This window comes from Micrasema longulum, unplaced genomic scaffold (assembly GCF_059751315.1).
Source record: "Micrasema longulum isolate JH-2025_06_02 unplaced genomic scaffold, ASM5975131v1 h1tg000023l, whole genome shotgun sequence".
Classification (NCBI taxonomy): domain Eukaryota; kingdom Metazoa; phylum Arthropoda; class Insecta; order Trichoptera; family Brachycentridae; genus Micrasema; species Micrasema longulum.
This window is the reverse complement of record NW_028277231.1, coordinates 210634-235664: the sequence shown is the minus strand read 5'-3', so window position 1 is coordinate 235664 and position 25031 is coordinate 210634. Positions and strand designations below refer to the sequence as shown.

Sequence of the window (25031 nt, the reverse complement as noted above, 5' to 3'; positions counted from 1 at the left end):
GAGTGGAGTGTGGTTTTGGTAAGTATGTGAATATGTGTGTGAGTGTATATGGGTGTAAGGGTGGGTTTATGGACAGGGTGAGTGTGTGTTTAATATGAGTGAATAGAAAAATCTTAAATTCATAATGTAAAAAATATATATTTTTTATAAATAAACATATATTTTTTTAATAAAACAGTTTTTTAATTCTTGTTTTAAAAGTGAGTTTACTGTAGTTAAATATGCCTATATTATTGAAAAATGCATTATAATTACGCGAAACGTAAACCCTGTCACATCGGAAACCATGATGACCGGTGTGAGCAAATATTCACAATCTTGTTAGCAAATAAAAATAAAGGACAATTTCAAAAAGGGTTTAATTTACATACTTCATAGATATACATGCAAGTATACATCGTATTTACATTTTTCTTTTGATTTCTTTAAAATTTACTTCTGATTTTTTTTAATTTTAAACAAAAAAAGTTTATAGATGTACTTACAAATGTACTTAAAATGTATTAAGAAATGTTCAATCATGCAAACAAAATAAAAATAAATTATCTTTAAAAATTATAAACTTTTTTTATTTGACAGAAGCGTACGGTAAAAATTACAAAAAAATACGTTTAAAATAATAAAATTTAAATATATTTTTTTCCTTGTAGAGAAATGATTTACAGGATAAACTTAAAGTTAATGTAAATGCATATAGAGGTTACAGTAAGCGAGTAAATATTAAAAACGGCTATAGTCGGGATCTGTACTTGTGGCACATTACGGACAACCGGCAAATTCGAAGCCAGCGGTCTAAGGGTTAAATAGAAAAATAAAATTATAAAAACCATAAACATACATCACTTTGAAGTCATAGACGTATTTATTTGTGCATAGATAAAAATGACGTCTAACTGTTTTCTTCGTAGTTTTCTTGTCGCTGTCAATCGAATTACAATAAAATTGGCAGGCAATGTTTAGTTTTCATTTCGAGTAATTGAAAAATGGGTAAGATAAATGTTACGCATATACAATACGTATTCATCAGATTGTTTAAATAAAATTACGATTCCTAATGTCTATGTTGTTCCGTGTTTGCATTGTCTATATTGCTTTGTTTTCATTTCCAGCAGAGGAGGGTTTAGAAACATTGGATTTCTCCAAGAAATACTTGAAAAAAATTGAGAAAGCTACGGAAAATCAGGCTCGAACCATTGTTACATTGATACTCGATGAGAATGAGCTACAAAAACTTGACGCTGTAGATTCCTATACACGATTGGAAAATGTAAATTACTTTGTGTTTATAAAATATTTATGTATTTATGCAAATCGAGCACCAATATTGTTATTTCGTTTTTTGTCACTCAAGAATATTCGTCGATCTTGGCGTGGAGAAACTCAATCGATAAAATGAAATATTATTTTGTGTTAAGATTTCACTCACTTAAATATGCCGTATATTTTTACTTTCAGTTGTCAGCATGCAGAAACAATTTGATGCGTATGTATGGAGTGAGTTCCCTAACCAGTTTACGCAGTTTGAACCTTAGCAACAACTCCATAATTACTATTGAAGGACTCAAGGAATTAGTGTATTTAAAAAAGTTAGATCTCTCATGTAAGTTTTATAGAGTTATTACTTATTTCTAATTAAGTCGATTCCTCTTGTGTTTTTAAATCATATTTACTAACCGGCTTCCATCATCTCATCCAGTTTTTCCTTTGTTATTATTAGTGATGAAACGGATAGGGTTTGGCCGGAGACCGAAGATTCACCGAACCCCTAAGCCAGATATCCTTCGATAATATACAGTTTTCTTAAGTTTGTCTGTAGATCCAAATTTGTTGCAACAGAGAGGAAACACATTTTTGAGTAGGGAATATGGAAGTCTAGGCATTTACAGGGCTTATGACCGGTCATTGGCTGATTTAAGTTTCCACTGGCATTGAAGGAGTTACTGAGATATTTGATAAAAACTTTGCAAAAATAATTGTGAGTTTTTTAATAAATTATGCTTCACCAACTCAATGGAGAATGCTCAGTCTGCGGTATCAAGTAGTATAGTTAAAATCTGTTTTTGGAGACGGTTTTGAATTACGCTATTATTTAGGCGCTACAGCCTGTTGTGGGCCCTGGCCTCCTCCAGAATCTGTCTCCATTCCTCGCAGCGGTTCTTCTCCAGTTCGTCAGGCCAATTGCTCTGATCCAGCCATCTTAATTTTGGCCTGCCTCCGCTTCGTCTGCCTTCCGGAGTGGTATAGATAATCTTTTTTGGGGTACGGTAATCATTCATTCTGTGCACATGGCCCAACCATTGTATTCTTCTTATTTTTATGAATTGTGCAATGTTGGGTCCGCCATACAGTGCCTCTAATTCAGGATTAAACCGTCTCCTCCGCACTCCGTTTTGGTTGACAGCACCAAATATCTTCCTTAACATTTTTCTTCCAAATACTTATACCATATTTGCATCTCTTTTGGTCATAACCCAGCATTCGGCACCATATGCGATGGCCGGTCTGAGGAGAGTTTTGTAAATAATGGTCTTAGTTTTCCTAGTGAGCAATTTGGATCCTAGATGTTTAAACAAGCCATAATAACATCTGTTTGCTGCCGATAGCCGTGCTCTAATCTCAGTACTATAATTATTGTTATCATTTCATATCAATTATCATTAAGGTAGGTAGGTTTTTACGGATAGTTTATTCTGGCATCAATAACTAATTTTCCATTTTTGGTGGAGATTTCTAAATTTGCTTCTAATACCCTCACATATTAAAAAAAATTATATACACATGCATAATATAGTAGTGTTTTTTTTATTGAAAATGGTTTCAAACACCTCAAACAGTTTACTATAATGTCACAAAATGGCTGTAAAATTACTCTGCTGTAATGTTGTGATTAATGACATTGACCACGTTCAGGCAAAAGGCGGTAACCCACAAAATTAAAATTTTACAGGGTGACCAAAAAATAGTGAGAACACCTGGTACTCGAATTTATTTGAATTAAAACAAAACTTTGAATGGACATAAAATAAAAAGGGGTTGAAATATTTTCATGAATTTTTAATGATCACTAAGTTGCATATCGACATGGTTTATTAGTTAATTAATTAATTAATTATAATGGTTTTTGGTAGTTTCACCCCTTGCGCTTTATTTTTTTCTCACAAATATTGTTAAAATATTTTTTATTTGCGCTTTAAATTGTTTTTTTTAAAGTGTATAATATACTGAACACTGACGAACGCTTGTATGCAAAAAAAGTCAATTTTTAAAATAATGAGGGTTACTTCCTTTTTCTTAAACATAGTCGATATTTATTGTCTTGAAGTGATTACTCACGAAAACGGCGCTATAAAAATTGTCAAAATTCATTATTATTATTATTTCATGAAATTTTCGCAGTTAAATGAATATTAGGTATCCGCTAAATATTGAGATACTATCCGTTTCATCTCTAGTTATTACCATTGGTTTTGCCATAGTTTTGAAACATTTTTTTCCTAAAATATGCCATAAATATGCTACCCTTATATTACAAGCGAAATGTATTATTTTTGTAAAGGTCAATTTTAAAGATATACATTACGTGTTAGACTTTATGGTTTCTAGTATATGCATGCAGTGCAAGTAAAAATATATTAAACTGTTAGTAAAAATATGTAATACAAAGCGACAGGTACTCATTGCAACATTTTAAGTATATTTTATTCAATACTAGCGCCAAAATAAAGAAAAACTAGCTGTGCCCACTACTAGACTGCTAAAAATTGACATTTTTTTGCTTCAGACTGCAAATGCTTCTATAATAATGTACCTCTTGATATTCAGGCTTTATCAACAAAATAATTTAAAGATTTTGTCCAGCGCAGGCTGTTTGGATAGAGCTATTATAGAATTAGAATTTTGCGAGACAAAACAGCTTGACAACAGGTTTCTGTTAATGAATTTGTTGATTTTAATTTATTAATTGTTGAATTGAATTAAATGGTTATGATTTTTATTGACGTTTGCAGGAGATTCAATGAATCCTATGCAAAAAAAATAAACAAAACTAGATTGAAAAAACTCGCGAGATCGTCTCTAGTGGACGACCTTCTTATTTTTCTAGTGCAAAGATGACTATTTATTTATGAAGGCTTTTGATCCCACTATTTATATAATGCTTGGTAAAATATTAATGCAGAATTCCCTGTGGTGTAACGAGAGAACACTTAAAATGCTAAATTGCTTGCCTCATGCGTGGGGATTATAATTATCATTCAAAATTTGATTTATTTTAAACTTTGATGGTCTGTGCTGTAAATCATCCGGGCTTATGAGCTTGTAGTGAACAACTAATTCGATAAAAAAAAAAGTTCATCTTTCAATTAAATATGTAATTATCAATTTGTGCAATGTATTTATTTTGTTTTGTTTTCTTTATGGTTTGTGGTTTTGTGTGTGTTTTCACATTATTTTGTACAAAGACCGTATTATACGAATCAGATTTTGACTCAGAAAATAGTGTACTGTGTAATACTTAAACAAATTGCTTAAAATTTTGTATGTGAATGCTAAATTTTACAACTCATCTTAATTCTGTGGCATTTAGGTAAATAGGTTAAATAAACCCGCAGACAAGCCTAGGCTTTGCGGGAGCAAAAAATATTATATGTATGCTAGTTTTAAGGTATTGTTTTGGAAAACAAATTAAAAAAAATGGTACAAATCACTATTAGCTGATTGTGCAAGGGAGCAATTTAAAATTTCTTATTGATTTAATCAATTAACATCCAATTTTGCGTGCTATGTTAAGATAAATTTTAAATGCGTAAATTTAAGGATGAAATAGATGTGCTTACACCTATTGTAAGCGGTACAAGAAATATCATCGCCGTTCCGGCAAAGTCACTAACCCAAATAACCTCATTTCGAATAATCGCAATTTGAAAATTTGGAGAACTAGGAAAAACTGATTTTTGTGTTTTGGAAGTTTTACGTATACAACACAATTCTTTCATGTCTTTTTTATAAATTCCATCGGTAACTATCTCTTTCAGATATATTTTCATATATCTGGGCCTCAATTACAATCGGAAGTTACAGAGTTATCTTTGACTGTCTATAAAGAAAAATCGATAGTTGTGTATGAAAATGAGTATATTTGTGTGGACATTTAAAGTATCTTCGTCGGTAACCTATAATTGAACATGTTTATAAAAAAAAAATGTATGCATATTCTGCTTTTCATACAGAAAACTTAATTTTACTTTGTAGATAAAGATGAAGATAAATTATAACTTCCCATTGTAATTGAGGCCTTGGAACGTTTTTAATGTGGCAAGGTGGCTAAAATTAGGTTTATTGCCTCTCGCTTGTTTATAATCTAGACAATGCAACCCAAAAAAATGAATGAAATATTTTTTTTTTTTTTTTAAAGAAATATTTACGTTCTTATAATTAACCCAAATATTTCAATTTTGATGGCCATTTTCAACGAGTTGTAAATAACTCACTATTAGAAAATGGAAATTAATTTGGGGTCGAGTGGGGTTTGAACCTCAAACCTCTGATCCGTGAGTCCGCAACACTAGCCAGGGGACCACAACCCGATTCAATATTACAAATGATTATTGAATTTTGTCATTAAAAATATGTTTTATATAAAGAAATACTTTTTAACAAGTTTGTTTTATTATACAAATACCTAAACACAAACAAAATGTTTTTAGGAAGAAATTTATCATACTTAAAAAATTATAAAAATCTGCCTTTAGTGATTTAGGCTTGATGAGATTTTATTAAAAGTCACACCACTGTTTTTTACTAATAACAAATAATTTCATTTTTCGCAACTTTTTTCCAACTTAGTTACTCTTAAAAAACATAATTTTTCGCTTTGAATGGCATATTCAACTCAAAACAGAATTTTTTAGGGTTAGTGACTTTTGCCTCAACATGTACCTCTTTACCTAAAGGCCACAGAATTTTTATCCAACTTTTCATTTTAAAAAATGGATAAAAGGCCGACATGACACTTTGACTTTATAAAATGACATTTTCTAATGAGAACATATTCGATCACTGTTGTCAGAATTAATTCATTTTCCAATCCTGAATTTTCGTGCGCATAACGCATATTTATTGTACTCTGATTTGTATAATACAGCCATAACACTGTCATTGTACCCCTCACTAACTTTGCAGGTAATAACATTAAGTCAATAGAACACCTCAACAATAACATTAATCTGGAAAATCTGGATTTGTCGGGTAATCAAATATCACACATAACTGATATATCCTTCTTAAAATATCTTAAGGTAAATAACAAATTGTAATATTTTATTCATACTAATAACAGGTGTTTTTTTATCATAATAGAGCTTTCAATTGGTAATACAGTGAAATCTCTATATTTGTTATGTCCTATATTCATAATGTTTGATAATCGCCACATTTTTATGACAGTTTTTTCCCTGCATATTTGTAAATATTTTCCTTATTTGTCGTCACTCCCACCACCGGCACTCGGCTCCAGCCACAGGATCAGAAATGGAATTACTATTAGCTGTTTTGTTTTAATAGGGAATCTCTTGTTCTTAACATCAACCCTCCTTCTCTTCCTCTTCTACCACCATGTATCAGAATCAGGGGCGAATCGTCCACATAAGCGATTATGGCGCAGCTTACTATAATATTTGACCATTGAAAATATTTTTTTATAGTAGCTTTAATAAATAAAATAATTTATACTTAGTATAAATTAATGTCACCGTTTATATTTTCTTAAAAAAATAAATAAAAACATCTATAAACGCACCCAGCGTCCAGCCCGTTCCCAGTGGGAGAAAGAAACTGGTTGATTACTTCAGCTTATTTCTTCATACAAAATGTATACTGCATTTTAACATCTCAAAACTCAGTCGGTGTTTTTTCCTCCTCGAGTAAGCTCGCAGATTACCGATATTATTTGAAGCCTCTCTATTTGGAGAATAGCATTTCGAACATTATTTTCTAAAAATAATTTTCCTTTGATAGTATTCACCTATGACACCAGTTCTTTCGTCTGCCCGTCTTAATAATAGTGGCGCTCCACTCGGTGCGTGCGTCAATTTTTGGCATTATTAGTTTTTAGGATGAATCGAAGCGGACGGTGGTGGTCACGTGGCGTTGCAACATTTTTGTTGCAATATTTTTGCATACATGTATTGTATTAAAATAATGAAGAATATACCTACATATTTTGCAAAGTTATTAATTGTTGTTTAAGTTTAATTAGTGGACTATTGGTAATAATTATTTTTATTAAAAATAAGTAAGTATTCCGTGTTCTGTTGTCAGTAGGTAAAGCGGAGAGATGATGTTGTATTCACACAAAACCATAGAAAAAGGAAGCCGTGTATTTAAATGTAGGTACAAATTACGAAAAAAATTATAGCTTACCTATATAAAAAGTCACCGCTCGCTACTGATATCTATTTGAGAATTTAAAAGTATGGAATTTTTTTTTCCTGTATTCATCAGACTCCCCCCCCGAGAACAGATTAATGATGAATATAGAGGTTCCACTGTACTGTCTCTTGTCAAACTAATAACGCCAGTTTTTTTTTTTTTTACATTTGTACTCTGTAACAAAATATTGAAATTTGAAATGCTGTAGAGATAATGTGTCAATTATTTTTGAGAAAAAAATAGTATTGAAAATGGATGAATATTTTTCCTCTTCTGAACAATTTACATTTTTGTTTGTAACTGTTAATTTTTTTATAGAACATCATCACGAATCTTGACGTCATATGTCGCGTTTTTCTAGGGGCGTATTATTTTATAACTATTTTTTTAAAGTTATGTATGAAAACATTTCTCCACAATATCCACATTGATTTTGAAAATACAATTAATTTTTCTAAATCCATTTCATATATTTTTATCGGTATTCGTAGTATGTGATATTTCTCTATTATGTGGTAGGAGGAGATATTATGTCCCTATAAAAAATAGTCAGCAACAATAGTGTCACAGTATGCTAGTAAAATAGAATTTACTTCAAATCATCAACTACGGTCCAATCGGAAGTGAAATATTCCAAAAAATAAGAAAGTTATGATATGTGTTCATATGAGTGGATCATATGAGAAAAAGTGTCAAGTTAAAATTGTTGTAAATTATTTATTAGTCTTGAAGATGGCTACTTAAGCGAAAATCTGTTATGTATTTTATAAATAAATATTGAGTAATTATCATTTAATTCGCATTACGATTTATTGATTGATTTTTTTTTTACCTATATCTCCATTAAATATTGTTGTTTTTTTTTGCTTAGCATTTATACTTGGATAAGAACCAAATTGGAAACTTGAAGCAATGTGATCGATACCTCCCCGCATCTCTCGTGACCTTGGGCTTGGCCAGCAATATGCTAACAGACCTGAACACCATATGCCACCTCAGTCACTTGGAGCACCTGGAAACTATCGCCGTAGAGGGAAATCCTTGTCTGAAGCCTCTGCCTGGACTAGACAAAATGTATCCTTTACTTTTCATAGTATAAATATGTTTTTTTTAAATTTTTTTTAGTAGGCCTTGTAGTCTAATGGTCAGCGCATTTGCCTACCATGCAAGTGTTCTCGGGTTCGATCCCCGATGTAGTTGAATTGAAATATTTATTTAAAAAGGCGGCACCTGAAATGTAAGATTGAACATCTTACTTATTATTTGATTGTATTTTTTTACAAATAAAATATATCTATCTGTTGTACCCATGGGCTCTGTACCTGCAAGACGTGTCGGGATGTTAAATGTAATTTTCATGGAAATGGTATATCGAATAAATCATCTAAAATAATAACAATTATTTCTTCATAAAACTCCATAGAACTTTAGCTGTGATTTTCTTTGTTTAAACTCACTAAATTAAAATAATGTGCTGACCGGTTTTGAGACACAATTCCTTTGTCAATGTCTACAAATATACTATGGGTATAATTGGATATTTAAACATGAAAGAATTGTGAATTTTATGTTTTTAGGGGAATATAGAAGACAGTTTCTTTATTGAATATGTTTATCCTTAACTTAACATTAGCAGTGAATTTGATCACCGGCCTTTTGTGAAAAATTGGGTGATGAATGTCAAAACTGTGGATGGCTATGCGATCAACGCTATGGAAAGGTATGTTTAACTTTTACTCTTTGTGATTGTTAAAATAAAATAGATTCATCGAACACATTAAATCTCGGAAGAACAACAAAAATAACTAGCGGGTGTCTCGTTTCGTGCCCCATTCAATCGGTCCTACGGGCCCTAATGAATCTGTACTCTCGGCTTTATTAAATCGGCCCTACGGATTTCAGTTATATTACTACAGATATATTTAATGTCTTTGCAATAAGTTCGGTTACGATTAAAATTGAATAATGAAGAATCTTTAATGCGAATAAATTTGTTTACTCATATAATCGGCCCTACAGGCCTTAATGAATCTGTCCTAAAGACCTTACTAAATCGGCCTCAGTTGATCGGCTCTAAGGGCTTATTAAGATCTCGGATGCGCTATATTAGTTAACCATAATAGGAATTAATATCAATATTCAGGCGCTCTATAAGTTATCCATAATAATAATAAAATACATATGTCATTTAGGATACAACTGAATTATTTTTGCAATGTATAAAATGATTAAATTTAAGGGGATTTATAAAAATATTTCATATATATTAGTCATTTAAATTTTGTCAGGATATTATATAATAATACATTTATAGGAATTAAAATATATTCTCGTGATTTATTAAAAAAAATAAATGAAATAGGTAATAATATTATGGTAATAATATTACATATTACTTATTACATAAACTGGGTAATAAGTTAAAAAGGTCAACAGATCTTTCGAACATTTCAATTCAAGTTTTAAACTTTTCGCCTTGAACTTTTACTTGACCATCCTTTCTTCCAGGGGTTAAAACACTGGGATAGTGATGCTGGGAAACATAAATACCAGATGGGCCTCTGATTGAAGGAATAATTATATTGAAACATTTAAGTTTGTTAGTGAAAATTCTTGATGGAAGTTCATTATAATTTACTATAGAAATAAAAGACAATTGATACTTTATTTTACAAATTTGGAATACCCAGTGACCGGTTTCATCGCTTTCCCAACATCTTCGAGACTGGGACTTTCACGACATCTTCTTCCAAATTTGTGGATTAAAGTATCAACCGTCTTTTATTTCTGTAATAAAAAAAATAAAAAAATAAAACTATATTGATTCTAATTTTGACAATAATTTAATTGAAACGGATGTATTTTAATATTACCTCAGAAAATGACGATTCTACATATTGACCAAAAAGTAAAAAATTATCAAAAACAAAAAATAATAAGAACATCTTAAGCGATCAGTCGTTGAATGTGTAGTCTACTCTGACAAAAGGCATAAATTAAAATATTCAATATGAAAATAATTACTTACTGCTAGCCACACTTGTTCCACTGCTGTCTACGACCGGCAAGCTGAACAATATCATCTGCCCACGTAATGTAGAAAATAATTATTTCCTAAAAATACATTCAGAAAAACCCCCTTAACTACTTTTACAAATACCAACAAAGCTATGATGTAATAACTTTATAACTAATATATACATTTAAGTTACCAATTAAAAATACTTGGTACACTTCCACTTATTTATTTAACCAATTAGCGCTTTCACCCTCTAATGGGCATTTTCAGACTGGTCAAATGGACAAAATGGGTTGCAGGAAAAAAACTAAGATGACATAACCCATTTTTTGGAATTTGACAAAACACGACAATTGAATTGTGCCCACGTAGAAGGCATATACCATACAAATGAAAAAAAACTAACTAAACACTGTTTTATTTAAACATAAAATAGTATATGTAGCAACGAGGTACCATTGACTATCATTGAAAATGGTGAAATAAGCATAGTTTTATTTGAAAATAAAAAACCAATGAAATTTATTTTATAGATAGAGCTTTGCCTAAAAATTTTTTTTGATGCATAGTTGAAATTCTAAAAATAAAGTAGATCATGTCTCCTGATGTCACTGCGACCTGTGAAGATCTATTGTGACGGGTCCCCGTGAATAGTTCTCGGCCTCCAAGACAAGGTCTATAAAGAGCCTGGCTGCTGTGTGGAAGGCGAGAGTTTACATTTTGCTAAATCTCCCCCTCAAAGCCCAGGTCTATAAAGAGCCTGGCTACTGTCTGGAAGGCGAGAGTTTACATTTTGCTAAATCTCTCCCTCCAAGTCCAGATCCGTAAAGTATTGGGCTATTAGGTAAGGGGCGAGCTCTTTAGCATCCTCAGGTTTAACCATTGGTTCCCCGAGGATGAAGCTCCTTTCATGATATAAAGCATCACATTCACATAGAATGTGTACAGGTGTTTCCTCATCTGCACTGCAGAACCTACACCTAGAAGTTTCGGAAAGGTTCATTCTAGCAAGGTGTCTGTTCAATCTGCAGTTCCCTGGGCGGGCTCTAGTGATAACCCTCACTTGATTTCGGCTGAGCTTTATTAGGTCTGTATAATCTTATACGGGGGCATAATTCAATTATTTAACTTTGAACTTTTTTGTGTAACTGCCCTGTTTTTGACTATGGTTAAATATTGTTTAAAATTTTCCAATAGCTTGAAGGCAGAGTGGTTGTACAGCCAGGGGCGTGGGCGGAAATTCCACGAGGGGGAACAAGACCTCTTGGTACAGTACCTGTGTAGCACGTGTCCGCACGGAGACATGGCTCCGGAAACTGAGGAGCAGAGGAAACTGAGACTCATCCTCAGTAAGGTAAAGTGATTCCATAATTTACTTACATTTACAAATTTTATTAGTATTTTCACAAAATTTTCATATTAAGCGTACTTCCAAAAAAGGCCTATTATGGACTTAATGAGTACATGGAAGATGGAAGTATATGGAACTAATAGTATTATTTTATTTGTGTTAGTTTATTTGATTATTTTTGGAATGTGTAGTTATTTATTGAAACCTGACTATCTCTTTGTGTTGTTGTGTTTATTTATTTATATATTGACTTTCAATAAGCGTAAAAATTATACCTATATTGAAGAAAAAATAAAAACTAAAACTAAAAACTACATAATTATGAAATTTTATAACGGCAACAATATTCTTATACTAACTTCCTAAAACAACAAGAATGGTATTTATCATCTTTATCAATAATTTCTGTAAAATTCTAAAAGGATAATAAAAAAGATTTAAGTAAAAATGAAGAATTCTGAAAATCTTCTTGATTTGATTGACTTGATTTATGCACTATATTTTATTTATAAGCGAGCTCATAATATGTTGAATTTATATTTAGGCTCAACATTATCAACAGCAACTACGTGAACAAGGACCCAGTCCCCCGAGAGCCAAACACTCCCCCAGAATGCAAGGTTGGAAAATTTAAGTTCATTAATAAATTTATTCATTATTATTTTATATTTTTTTTAAATAAGGTAAATATTTGCGTTCATACGATTAACTCAAATATTTTCATTAGAGGGCTCATTTTCAATGAGTTGTAAATGACTTGCTATAAGAAAATGGGAATTAGGTTGTGGTAGAGCGGGGTTCCAGGGTGTAAAAAATTACAAGTTTTATCTGCGTTATCGAATTACTGTATTGAAAACTAACTTCATATTAATGTTTCTAAATGTTCAACATAACTATGTGATTTTTCAAAAAGGATAATCCGCTAAGCCTCATTTTAGAGGCTTTTCAGCAGGTGGAAGAGAAAATATGGAAGGAAGTTATGAAAAATACACCATCACACCCAGGCCAATTGGGATTTTTTTGTTTTTTTGGATTCCCTTTTTGCAACTGGCGGGAATTAAACCCGCGACGCCAGTTTCACAGCTAGCTGTCTAATCAACTGTGTCACAATTGAAAATGTGTAATCATGATAAAAATGTCACTATCTAAATATTTTCTTAACATAAATGAAAAGGAAATAAAACATGTAAAATGGTAGCTCATATAAATTCAGCAGTTACGTTTGTCTGACATAAATTTTTTGTAAAACTGACATTGAGCCATACATTTTTTTGGTACTTGAGTAAGTGTGGCTATAAATTTTGGATTTCTTTCATCTAACTACATACTCGGATTAAATTGATGTTAAATGTCGCTTAAGGTCCGATGGCCTTCAGAGCCTCATGTAAAGTGTTTAAATAAATTAAAATAGCTCGTTCTAAAGTATTTTATAATGTTTCGATACAACTTTCAGCCCGCATCACAGGGAGGATGGTCAGCAAGTCTCCTGACCGTGCGATGTCCAGCAGCTATCACTCTGCCCTTTCAAACAAGCACCACAGCCTGCTGGCCCAGTCCAACCTCATGTCTGCCAGCTTCTCCGGAGACTCTCCCTCCTCCAGGTCCTGCGGCCGGCCCTCGGGGGACCTGAGCCCCGCCACCATGAGCCAGAGCTTCGACTCCTCCGCTGTGAGCGCTATCCTCAACTCGGAGCCCGACGGAAACAGGAGTCAGAAGATCGCGGAGAAGGTGACCGAGACCAGGGCGGTTAGAAGCATCGTCGAACAGAATGCCAAAGATGAAAAGAAGGAAAAATTTGATTGTAAGTGTCGATGATGTTAACGTTTTTTAAATGTTGACTTCTACAAATGTAGTAACAAACAAGAAACACCGCAAGCAAGCAAGCAAGAACAAATGCAAATAAAAATATTTTTATATTTTTTTCAAACAATATTATGTAATCTGTTTTTTATTTGATTTAAAACAGCATGTTAAAATAATTTTATGTGTAAATAAAAAAAAACCAAAATAGAATTTTGAGTTTGCATAAAATAACATAAAATAATTTTCCCGTAAATGTTGGAAAATTTTATTTATACGGTATCACTTTTTTTTCTATGGCATCACTAAAAACAACTGTCATATAGATCGCGGCTTTTTAAACCATCTTTTTTATAACTTTAAATATTTATATTGTTATGTTTTAAACATCGCAATTCAATGATGTTAAAACTGTATTGTTCCTAAACGTTTGTCAACTGCGTATCATGATTTGTACAAGTCAATACTTTTTTGACATCGACTTTTGACTTTTTTGTTCAAATGAAAACTAAGACTAACCCTAAAGGAAGACACTTAAACAAAAATGACAATTACACTGCATCTGCTTTGAATTTAGGTTAAGACAATAATTTATCCTTTATTAGTTGTTTACCTGTTTATATTCTTCATTCGCGTGGCACACGCGGTGGCGCGCGGGCCGCGGGGGCCGCGGCATCATTATTATGACGTAATTTTGGCTTTTTTTTAAGCGTAAAACCAGGGTTATGAAAAATGTAAAAAACGTTAATTGGGGGAATATTTGTATGAGAATGTATGAAGAAAAATGGGTCCTGAACATTTCGGTGTAAAAAGTGGGAAAACGTAAAAACGAGGTTTTACCGTACTATTAGATGACTTAACTGACTGCTTAAAAATTGTACTGAAGATAAATTTAAAATCAACATTAAGAAGCAGTCATGCAGAAAGCTCAGAATAGGGGAATGAGGATGATATTGAGATGTGGCAGATATACGAAGATTCAACATATGTTGATGGTACTGAGCCTGCTTTCGGTAAAGCAAAGAGTAATTTTAAATACATTAGTGTTAATATTTAAATGAAAAAATCTATTATTGCCCGAATACATGTTTGGTGATTGTTCGTGTAATAACAAAATTCATCGCTATCCTACGAGGGCAGGTGAAGGTTTCCGACTCCCCAAAACAAGTTACACCACGAAGCCGACATCTTTACAGTTTCATAACTAAAGTACAAGTACAAAGAAAATGTTAGTATCATATACAAAAAATATAATTTTCATACTCCATGAGACATAACTAGAATAGGCTAAATACAAAAAGAAAATGTGCCAAGAAATCTGCTCACAAGAAAAAGGCCTAAACAAATATAATTGTGTTTTTTCAGCCAATATCGACTCTAACAAAGCTCTCAACCAGCCTTTGGAGGCTGCATCTAAAATGGTTCCGGTTCCCGATTCTCTAATGAGCCCCGACTACCAGGGTCCTCTCTTTACTGCGCAGCCGGGCCTCATCATCAACCAAACTGGACAAGGAGTTCTCGCCCGGCGGTCCGCGGGGAGCGCTCAGCCTTACAACGCGAACAGCCACGGATCTGCGGTGCACTCGGCGCAGTCCTATGCACCTAGTGCGGGTGTCGCCGGCCCGCATGCCAATTCCCACTCGGACTTGCCGGTGATGAACTGTTCGGGTAATAGAAAGATCGCCGTTCAGAAAGTGACGGGAGTGAAGGCAGCACCTAGCAATATGCGGAACAACAAAGGTACATCGTTAAATATTATTTTGTTGGCTGCTATTGTAGCTTGTTACAGTCGCCAACAGCTGACTGATATTATTTTAAATTTCAGATTCTTCGCTATTCAATTTTAATCACTCACTAAGCGAAACTTTTCTGCTGATATTAAATATATTTGTAAATTTTGTGTAGTATTGGTAGCATTATTTTGAGTGACAGATTCTTCTTTTTACATTTAGATTTCTCCGAACAACAAAATATAAATTGTGATGTCCAAAGAGGCGATGTCTCTAGGTGCTCAAGCTAATCAACCGAAGCCCGAAGAGCCGATCAACTGAGGCCCTGTTGCCGAAAATTGTAGCTTGTAACAGTCAGCGATAGCCGACTGTTGCCTGCTAGTTTTATAATAATTTATTGCCACCTTATATAAAAATAAATTCTGTGACTTTGCCTTTTTCTAAATGGGAGTCTGATCTTTACTTTTCTCTGGTATTATAATTATTTTCAATTTGACTGATAATATATGTTTCTACATCCAACATAAATAACATTGTCAAGCTAATTTCATATTATGTAATGATTTTTATAGGGTCTCCACAGCTATCTAGAAGTGCTATGTCAAGTCCTAAATTGAGAAATTCTACTGATCAGAGAAAAGGTACGCCATAAACATTTTTATTGTAATAACGTGTGCTGAAGAAAATCCAGACAGTTTAATGCAAAGTTTATGTAAAATACAATTATTTCGTGTCGACTTTTAAATTTTAAAAAAAATTAATAAATTTCATAAAAGGTACATGTTTTTTTTAAATTCTACACAGATCTACTTTTACACATCTAGTAAATGTTATCACTGTAACTCTCCAAAAAAGAGACCAACTCTTGTGCTTGGAGAGTGACTTACACTGTTGTCGTTTAACAAATTACAACAGGGATGGAGAATACCTTAAATAAGGGAATATGAAAGTCTAGGCATTTACTGGGCTTATGACCTGTCATTGGCTGGTTTAGGTGGCCACTTTACACACTGTGTAACATTCACCATTTTGCCTATGTTTGAACATCCATATTTCTTCAATTCTTTCGTCTGTTGATTTTAGTGAAGTTAGTTGTTTATTGTTTATTATAAGAGTTTATATAATTTTGAATACGAGTAAATGAGAAAAAAACACAAAACAATAATTCATTCATACCAATTAAAATTTAATGTAGTTTTTACACGTGTTCAAAAAATTTCTTTTAGATTTACTTTAAATTTATTTATTGAAATATTATTTTTAATAGTTTTTAGTTCATTGGGGAGATTATTATAATTTTTTACATCCTTGAAGACAAAGCTATTTTGACCATGACATGTGTGGAATTTAGGAATTTTAATATTATGTTGGTATCAGAGTGACTTATTCACCAAAATTTTTTTTTTCTTCCTTATAAATTTGTATAGTAGAATTTATTTTATTGCTTGCGAGACTTGCTGGTGAAAAATAGCTAATATCTCCTGTAACAATCTTTTTGATAATGTTTCCTTTTGAAATTACTAGTATATCGGGTAATAAATATTGCCTGAAGGCAATATTTATTACAGAAATATTGAAAACTTGTCAACAGAAAAGTCATTTTTCTCAGAACTGTGATATTATAGTGTGTCAGTTTTCACGACTATGTTTTTGTTTTCCATTCAGGTTTTAAATGTCTCTAAAATTAATGTTATGCTATGTATGTGCTGTTTCAGGAAGCTTTTCATCCCGTTTGTTGCTGCAGAATAACGAAGAGATACAGTCTGCCAAGAATTTATATAATCAAACTTTGCAGACAAATAGTGTCAAGAAAAGTAACGGACATAATAAAACCATTAACGCATTATCTAGTCGAATGGAGATTCAGGTATGCACTTAAAAAAATGTATTTATTTTGACTTGATCTAATACAAATATGATTGTGTCTTCACTGGAATGCTCCATGCCAAGGAAGCCCCAGAAAGATAACAATGTTTTATAGTACATTTAAGATAACCATACGTCACTTCGACGTATGGTAGGCATATATTCACGAAAGTAGTGCACTTACCTGAGTGGCACGGTTGTGTCCTGCAAGTTCTGAGGGTTGACTGAGTTGGCAGGAACGGCGAGCGCAGTGGCGCCATATATGATTATGTCAATTCGACGTTGGTTATCAAAAATATAAAAATAGGCGCTGCTGAAAAAAATATGGTTGTTTCCTTAGAATGATACTTTTTGTAAATATATCTTATATGAAAGAACACACGGAGAATACAACATATGTAGTAACAGAGTGATAATTTTTTATTTATTTGAAATTAATTTATAAACAATTAAGGATTATCCCTTTTTTTAACAAATATAATTTTTAGAGGTTTATTTACTCTACTGGTTTGCAGCGGTAAGTGTAAAATATTAAATTTTTGGTTTATTTAACACAGGAAAATACAGTGGTTTAACAAATTAAATAAATAATACTATAAAGTGTATTTGAATGCTGGCGGAGGCAGAGAAGGGCAAGTGACGTGTCCCGCGCCCTTATATGTATCCATTGGGCACTGCGCGCATAGACGCGATAGAAACCTTCAGCATTTTAATGGTATTACTTTGATATTGCGCAATACTTTACTAACAATCGTGCTGGCCAGTCCGTCTACCACGTGACCAGTTCTTCTCCTCTTCTCCTCTTCACTGCTTCACCGCTAGGGACACTGCCGGCGCGATAGCTAGTTCCAAACAAGGGCGAATAATTCACTAATACACATTATGATACATAGAGAGGAAGAGTCTAAAGTGGTAATCTCAATAGTAAATAATTTTAAAAAAAAATATATTTTTATCAAAATCATTTTGTAGGTTACTCCACCAGATACTCAGGGAGCCAACAGTTCGGATGAAGATAGCGAAATGTGTGTAGAGAAGTTGCAATCCATTAAGGATGCGGCTTATCAAAGGTAAATTATTTTATGTTATTATTCATGGTCGTCCCCTCATTCTTCTCTTTTTGATTTCTATTCATCTTTACTTTCTTTGCTTTTTCTTTTTTTTTAAATAATTATTTACATATTAGTCAAATAATTATGATTCTATTTTATGTCCATTGCTATAATACTTTATCTATTTCTTAACAAAATATTGTAAGAGCCGTCTGAGCGTTTATAAAAACATAATATTTAAATTAAAAAAAGGCCCAGAAGGCTCTTACATTAAAAATATTTAAAATGTACATAGAGTATTTCGTCTATTCAATTCTGAACTATCCTACTTGGCAATTTTTCAAAATGCTTTTTTTTTTTTACAGAATATGATTCTCTGTAAAATTCCCTTCCTTTCTGTATAATGCCAAAAATGTAATATTTAAGTTATTCAATAATTTCCGTTTATCCTAAATGCCAAACATTTAAAATCATTAATCTAAACAATATTTTCTTTAGTCCACTCCTGTCTAGTTTTAAAGATCGTATCCATCTCACTTCACACTTCACTTCTTAAGAACAATATGACAAAAATACTTGACTTATTAGCTCCATATGTATCGATGTAATATTTAGAAATCACTGTAAAAAATAGAATAGGCTAGAATTCATTAGTTAAGTATACCTTGATAAAGAAGCTTGTGTAGCTTTGAAACCGGCCAGTAGAGAAAAAAGTGGATAAAAACAAAGTTGGGTTATATTTATTTTATTAATTAAAATATTATTTTAGGCGACAGAAGCAGTCCGTATCCGACAGCGGTTCATCGGAAGGTGTTGCTACCGGAATAAACAAATCGGGAAATAAAATAGGCAACACTCCCCATTGTGCAGCGGTCACCATACAGAAGTTGTGGAGAGGATACAGAACCAGAAATTTAAACCAGAAAACTGGCAGCATTATGCACTCCATACAGACTATGAGGGCCCGACAGTATATCGAGTGAGTTAAATCTTTTCATAGATTGAATCGGCATTCACTTCATAACGCTTCATGAATGATAAACTTCATTTTCATAATTGACAATATTCTATTATATGCACCTAATGCTACATAAAGGATTGCATTTGTTCACTTCAGGTGCCAGGAACTATGCAAAATTGCAGTGTAAAACACCTACCTGTTTTAAATAATGAACCCTTTTTCACGTGCATTTTATAAGATTTTTTCCATTGTAGAAAACTATCTTGTGACATGGAAGCCACAAAGGCAGCTTTAGACAGTGAGAGAAAAATACAACAACTGCAGATGCAAGCCATTAATGCTCTTTGGAAGAAAATATCCGCTATGGAAGTTAGCTGTGGAAAAGGTACAGTTCACAAGCTAGTTTTAATAAGGTATAGCTCGCAACATTCTAGTTTTAAAAGGTATAGCTCTGAAAATTCTAGTTTTAAAACGGTATATAGCTCTCAACATTCTAGTTTTAAAAATAGATGTAGCTCACAACATTCTTGTTTTAATAAGGTATAGCTCAATACATTCTAGCTTAAAAAAATATAGAAGTTTACAACATTCTAGTTTAAAAAAGTAAAGCTTACAACATTCTAGTCTTAAAAAGATATAGCTCTGAACATTCTAGTTTTAAAAATATATATAGCTCACAACATTATTGTTTTAAAAATGTATAGCTTACAACATTTATTTTCTAAAGAGTTGTATAGCTTACAACATTTTAGTTATAAAAAGGTATAGCTCAAAAAATTGTTATAAATTATGCAAATCAATGTTTACGAACATTTGGACAAACTCAAATATTGTAAAAATAATACTGTGCTGTTGCAACATGATTTAAAAATATATTGAATGCATAATATGTATATTTTTTTAAATAATTCTAGAAGATGACAGCTGCTCGAAAGATATTTTAGCATTGACCAATGAGAAGAGAGATGAGAAGTCTAGCAAAGATAATGCAGTGAGGGAGTTGACACAGACTTGCAGTATGTTGCAAGCTCAGGTAAATAAATATATCAGCGGCGTCCAATTTACCGGTATCTGCAATGTCCAATTTACCGGTAATATAAATAAGCATGACCAGTCTACCGTACAAATTTCAACTTTCAATAATTACATATTAGTAATTAGTTCCTGATTTTTTTTTATTTTAGTTTCAAAAGTATTCACTTTAACAAAACCTAAAAGTTATGCTTCACTTTACAAATCAATTTGATGCTCTCCTAACAATAGTTATCAGAGTTTAGTTCTAATAATTATATGAATTTAAGTATTGTTTGAATGTACATGTTTGTTTGTAACTCAGTGAGGTCACATTATTTTATTATTAATCTTTGTTTATAAGGGAAAAAAAATGAATAAATAATAACAATAATATAATTTAAAAAACTAAATGAAATACATTTACATTTTATAAAAATCACTGCAGGATTTTAGAATTATATTATTGTAACGTCATACTTAAATTAGTTTGATTTAAACTCGTTTATTACCATAATTGTATAAAATCATTATTATCACTTAAGAATTTGTTTAGTCTCCCGCCAGTTTGATGATGTCATTCATGACGAAACCCGATCACTGGTGAAAATTATAAATAAAACTGCATAAAACTAATCAGAATATTTGCATTATTATGCAGTTCTGCCAAGAAAAAATGTCAGTAGACAATTTTAATATATTACTAAAAAATACATTTTTAATTTGTATAAATAAGACAATTGTATGAATTTGAGAACCGTCAGATTGAAAGTCTTAAAACTGGTTATATGGACGCAAAAAGTTTATTGATTTCACAATGAGGAACTTCAGCCCTATGGGAAATTGGGTACAACAAATGTTTTCTTGCGCGCGGTAAAAATTAGAGCATTAAATTGCACTGCAAAGTTTCTTTAAAATGTTAAAAAAAAAAAAAAAACATTTTAGTAATTGACTACTTTGAACGACGTCACTGGTTCATATGAATCAACCAATGATGAGAGAGTTATGGAAGATTTCCGGTTTGCTTGCCGTGAATGGACCAATGGGGAGAACTGATCGAGAGAAGAGATTAAGCGAGTAAGCGGAAGAGAACCTCTGATGTTCTGATGTCACACACGGAGTTATTTCAAAAATACAAAACTTAAAAAAATAGTTGCGCTGATTATACGATATATAAAAATTGTAAAAAAAATTTTTTGGCTCAGTCTAGTAGTCTATTAACAAATAATAAAAAACCGCTGAACTTCCTCATTATAAAAGACTGCCTTTATCTCCTCAATTCTTCCAGTTATTTCAATTGTTTCATTCGGGTATTATTTTTTTCCAGGTTCAGCAGTTACAAGGCTCCATGAGGGATATACTTCAGTTCGTGTCCAGTAAACATTCCGGGGTCCAATCTCAACCGGACTGTGGCGGGATGGCCACCCAAACTGAGATTAGTGCTGTCCACACTCCTCAGGTAGGCACTCGAGGGGACAACTTAACAGTTATTCATATCTACAATAAAGTCATGGATTTAATTAAAAAATAATTTAGACTAAGAAAACATTAAAGTTACGCTTCAATAGGTTTTCACGGTCACTTTTATCAATATGTATCTTTTTCTGGTGATCCCGGATATGTCAGATTCGTTCCAACATTCCGGCTACCATTGCAGGAGCCATCTTCAGGGTAAAGTGTGAATGTGTGAACAGTTTACCATCCGAAAAAAGATTTTTTAAATATAAAAATTCCTACACTTAGTAATTTATTCATGTTTGTGGTAGTGTCCGGTATTCAAAATTATTTTACTATTTCTACAGTCTTTTTCTGTTACTCAGTAATGAGATTCATTGATGTTTTTCGTTCCTCACTATCTGCTTTTAAGTTCATTGTCTTGAATAGTTGGATAGGGAGGAGCCTTTAATAATCATATTAAGCCTTTAGAAACCGTACAAAAACTAATTATTAAAATTATACTTTATAAAAATGCAACTTTTCCCTCCAACCAATTATTTCAGGAAGCTGAACTTTTGAAGCTACGAGAAATCTATTGCCAGCAATGCCTAAAATATGTTTTTATGCGCCAACATTTATTTCCTAAAAGTTTTAATAGACCTAGTCAGATTGAATAGTTTACTTGAAATCCCTTATTGTAAATCCAGACTCGGGCAAAGACACTCATTTTTCATAGCTTCAAAACTGTTCACTGCATTTCATAGGGACAATCTGATAGATTAGTTATTTGAATTTGTTTCAATTTACATTTTTCTTGAAATTATGGATGAAAAAAGCAGATTTAAATAGCTTTTTTTTTTAATGAATAGAATATACTTTTATTATAATTTTCTCATTTTTAGCAACAAAAAAATTGTGTTCTTATATTAGCATTCATTTTTTAACTTTTTGATATCTATCGTATTCTTCCAGTAGCCTTTATTTCAATTTAAAATAAAATGTATACCTACACACAGGCCATGCCTTTGTGGGTTTTTTTTGTATTAATGTAATAGATTTTTTTGTATTTGTAACTTATAATACCCATTTTAAAATGCAAAGAAAAATTATAATAATAAATAGTCTAAAAAAAGTTGTTTATTAGATGCTTACTTATGAAATAGCTATTTTACAAATTCCAAATTCAAATGGTATGTCATTTGTTTTTTTACATTTGATCTCAGATATTTTCATAAATTAAATGATGGATATGTTAAAAATCTGCATAATTTTTTCACACGATTCCTGTTGCTGTACTAACGCGGAGCAGATAGCACGCAAAATCAATCTTTTGTATGGGCTAAACTTAGCTCCACCTGACCATTTAAAAAAAATATTGACAACTTTTTGAAAAATGCCTTCTTAGCATTTGTCGACTCTGACTCACAAGACCTTTACAATGGAGGCATCAATCAATTACCATAAAAATGGCAAAACTGTGTAGATAACATGGGATAATATTTTGATTAATTCAATATACAGTACTCTCTCAGTAATTCGCCACCAGGCAAGTGTTCAATTAGTGAAAATGGCAGATTATCATACATACATACATACAAAATATGGTCAAATTCAAAACAAATATTTCGTAAAAAATACTTTTTATCGAGGAATCATTTATGTGACGATTTGACTATATTATCTGCAGTCTGTTTACAACTATTGTCTTCATCATCAGGCCCCTTTATATATTTATGGGCTCGTCTTCATTAAGTGGCTCAGAACTCTTCATTATTCCTCAGAACTTTCTGTTATCCATTCTTCTAAAACATTAGTGTCAGTTGCGAGTTTTCAGTCACCTTCTGAATCAATTATTTTGCTTGAACTAAGTAAATTATTTTAAAGGAACTATAGGCACATGAATACTGGCGAATTATAGACTGATTATGTGCTTTCAATTAGTAAAAATAACTAAAAGATTATAGACGTGTCGGATAATCGACTGGTGGATTACTGAGATAGTCCTGTATAATTTTCATTAGCAAAATTGTTTAATTTATACATACAAAATGGCAATTTCATAGATTTGTTTGTTATACATGTTTGTATTATGAGCATATATTATATTGAAATTCAATTTCTTTTGTATTTCTGCACTATATTGTATCAAAACAATTTTAATGCCCCTGGGGCGTATAAATTGACAAATAAACATTTGTTAATTTTCCAAACAGGGGGAATCTTCCGGGGTGTGGCCTTATCACAAAACTGTCTCCAGACCATGCTCTCTGTCTCTCACAGTACAAAACAATAATTTTAAGCAAAAACAAATAAAAGAAACGGAATCTGTCCAAACCGAAACTAAGGAATGCGATTCTGGTACAGCAACGGCGGAAAATGGAGTCCAATTGCCCGGACAAACTGACAAAATGTCATCAGAGAGCACAAATGAAAAAGATTCGGGCCTAAACATGGAGAAAATGGCCCTTGACTCGGCGGCCATTTTAAAAGAGAAGAAACATGAAGTTGGCAGTGGTGACAGCTTTGCAGAAAATTTAAAAAATGAATGTCTCGGTGTTGCAAGTAAAGAGAAAATAGGGAAAGGAGATTCATAGAAATATACTAGTACAAATATGTATATCCATCCTCTTGTGTTGTCTATGCTTATATAAAAAATATTATTTTTTGCTGTTATTTAAATTAGTTGTTATATTAATAATATTTTACAGTTGGCTAGTGATATTTACATTCCTGTTAAAGTTTATCGGTAGCTTGACTTGTAGGTATAAGTTTTTTTTAAATCTCTGACAATTTTGTGTTGCAGCATTTTTATTTTATTCCCACTTTAGCCCTTTTTCTGACAACACTTAATACAGGGTTATTTTTTAAATAAAAAAACAATGTGACTTTTATGAAATATTAAATTAATTAATATAAGTAATATTTAATACTCATTGCTTTAAATGTAAAACAAAAAAATAAATAAAAAATCTGAAATAACATTTACTTATAAAAGATTCAAAATCTCGCAAAAACACTCAATATCATATTTTGTATTAATTTTTGTACAGTGTCATTTATGATTATATATTTCGCGCTATGCAAAGTGTACTCATTTAAAAAAAAATTACCAAACATATAAATTATTGAATAATATTTGATCTCTACAAATACATGATTGTATAGAAAGCTACAATACTTAAAATTTATAATTAAGTCATGTTCATGAATTAAATAAGTGTTTGACAAATGTAAGTTTTTATACTTAGCAGGCTCGTATAGAAAACAATTAAATTAATTAAAATTGTTGAATTATGTTATAAATTTAGCTTTTAGTAAAAGCGGGTAGAAAAGTACGCTAGTGAAGGTTGCTATGAAAAAATATATTCGATGTTAG

At 31.9% G+C, this 25031-nt stretch overlaps 1 protein-coding gene across 8 annotated transcripts; it reads left to right on the top strand.

Moving 5' to 3' along the window:
• Positions 1-846: 846 nt before the first annotated feature.
• On the top strand, positions 847-24449 carry Cep97 (centrosomal protein 97kDa). Of its 8 annotated transcripts, none has more exons than XM_088243418.1 (18): positions 873-987; positions 1110-1267; positions 1456-1600; positions 6181-6296; positions 8300-8502; positions 9065-9148; positions 11645-11801; positions 12343-12418; positions 13252-13599; positions 14964-15338; positions 15901-15969; positions 17044-17195; positions 18167-18264; positions 19016-19225; positions 19462-19592; positions 20122-20240; positions 21546-21677; positions 23869-24449. In XM_088243418.1, exons 1-18 carry the CDS (start codon positions 984-986, stop codon positions 24247-24249), a joined length of 2958 nt encoding a protein of 985 aa, XP_088099544.1. In that variant the 5' UTR covers positions 873-983; the 3' UTR covers positions 24250-24449. The 8 variants fall into 8 exon arrangements, with proteins under 8 accessions (XP_088099573.1, XP_088099580.1, XP_088099569.1 ...); XM_088243410.1 differs by having other exon boundaries at positions 9062-9148; XM_088243434.1 differs by having other exon boundaries at positions 905-987; positions 1113-1267.
• Positions 24450-25031: the final 582 nt, after the last annotated feature.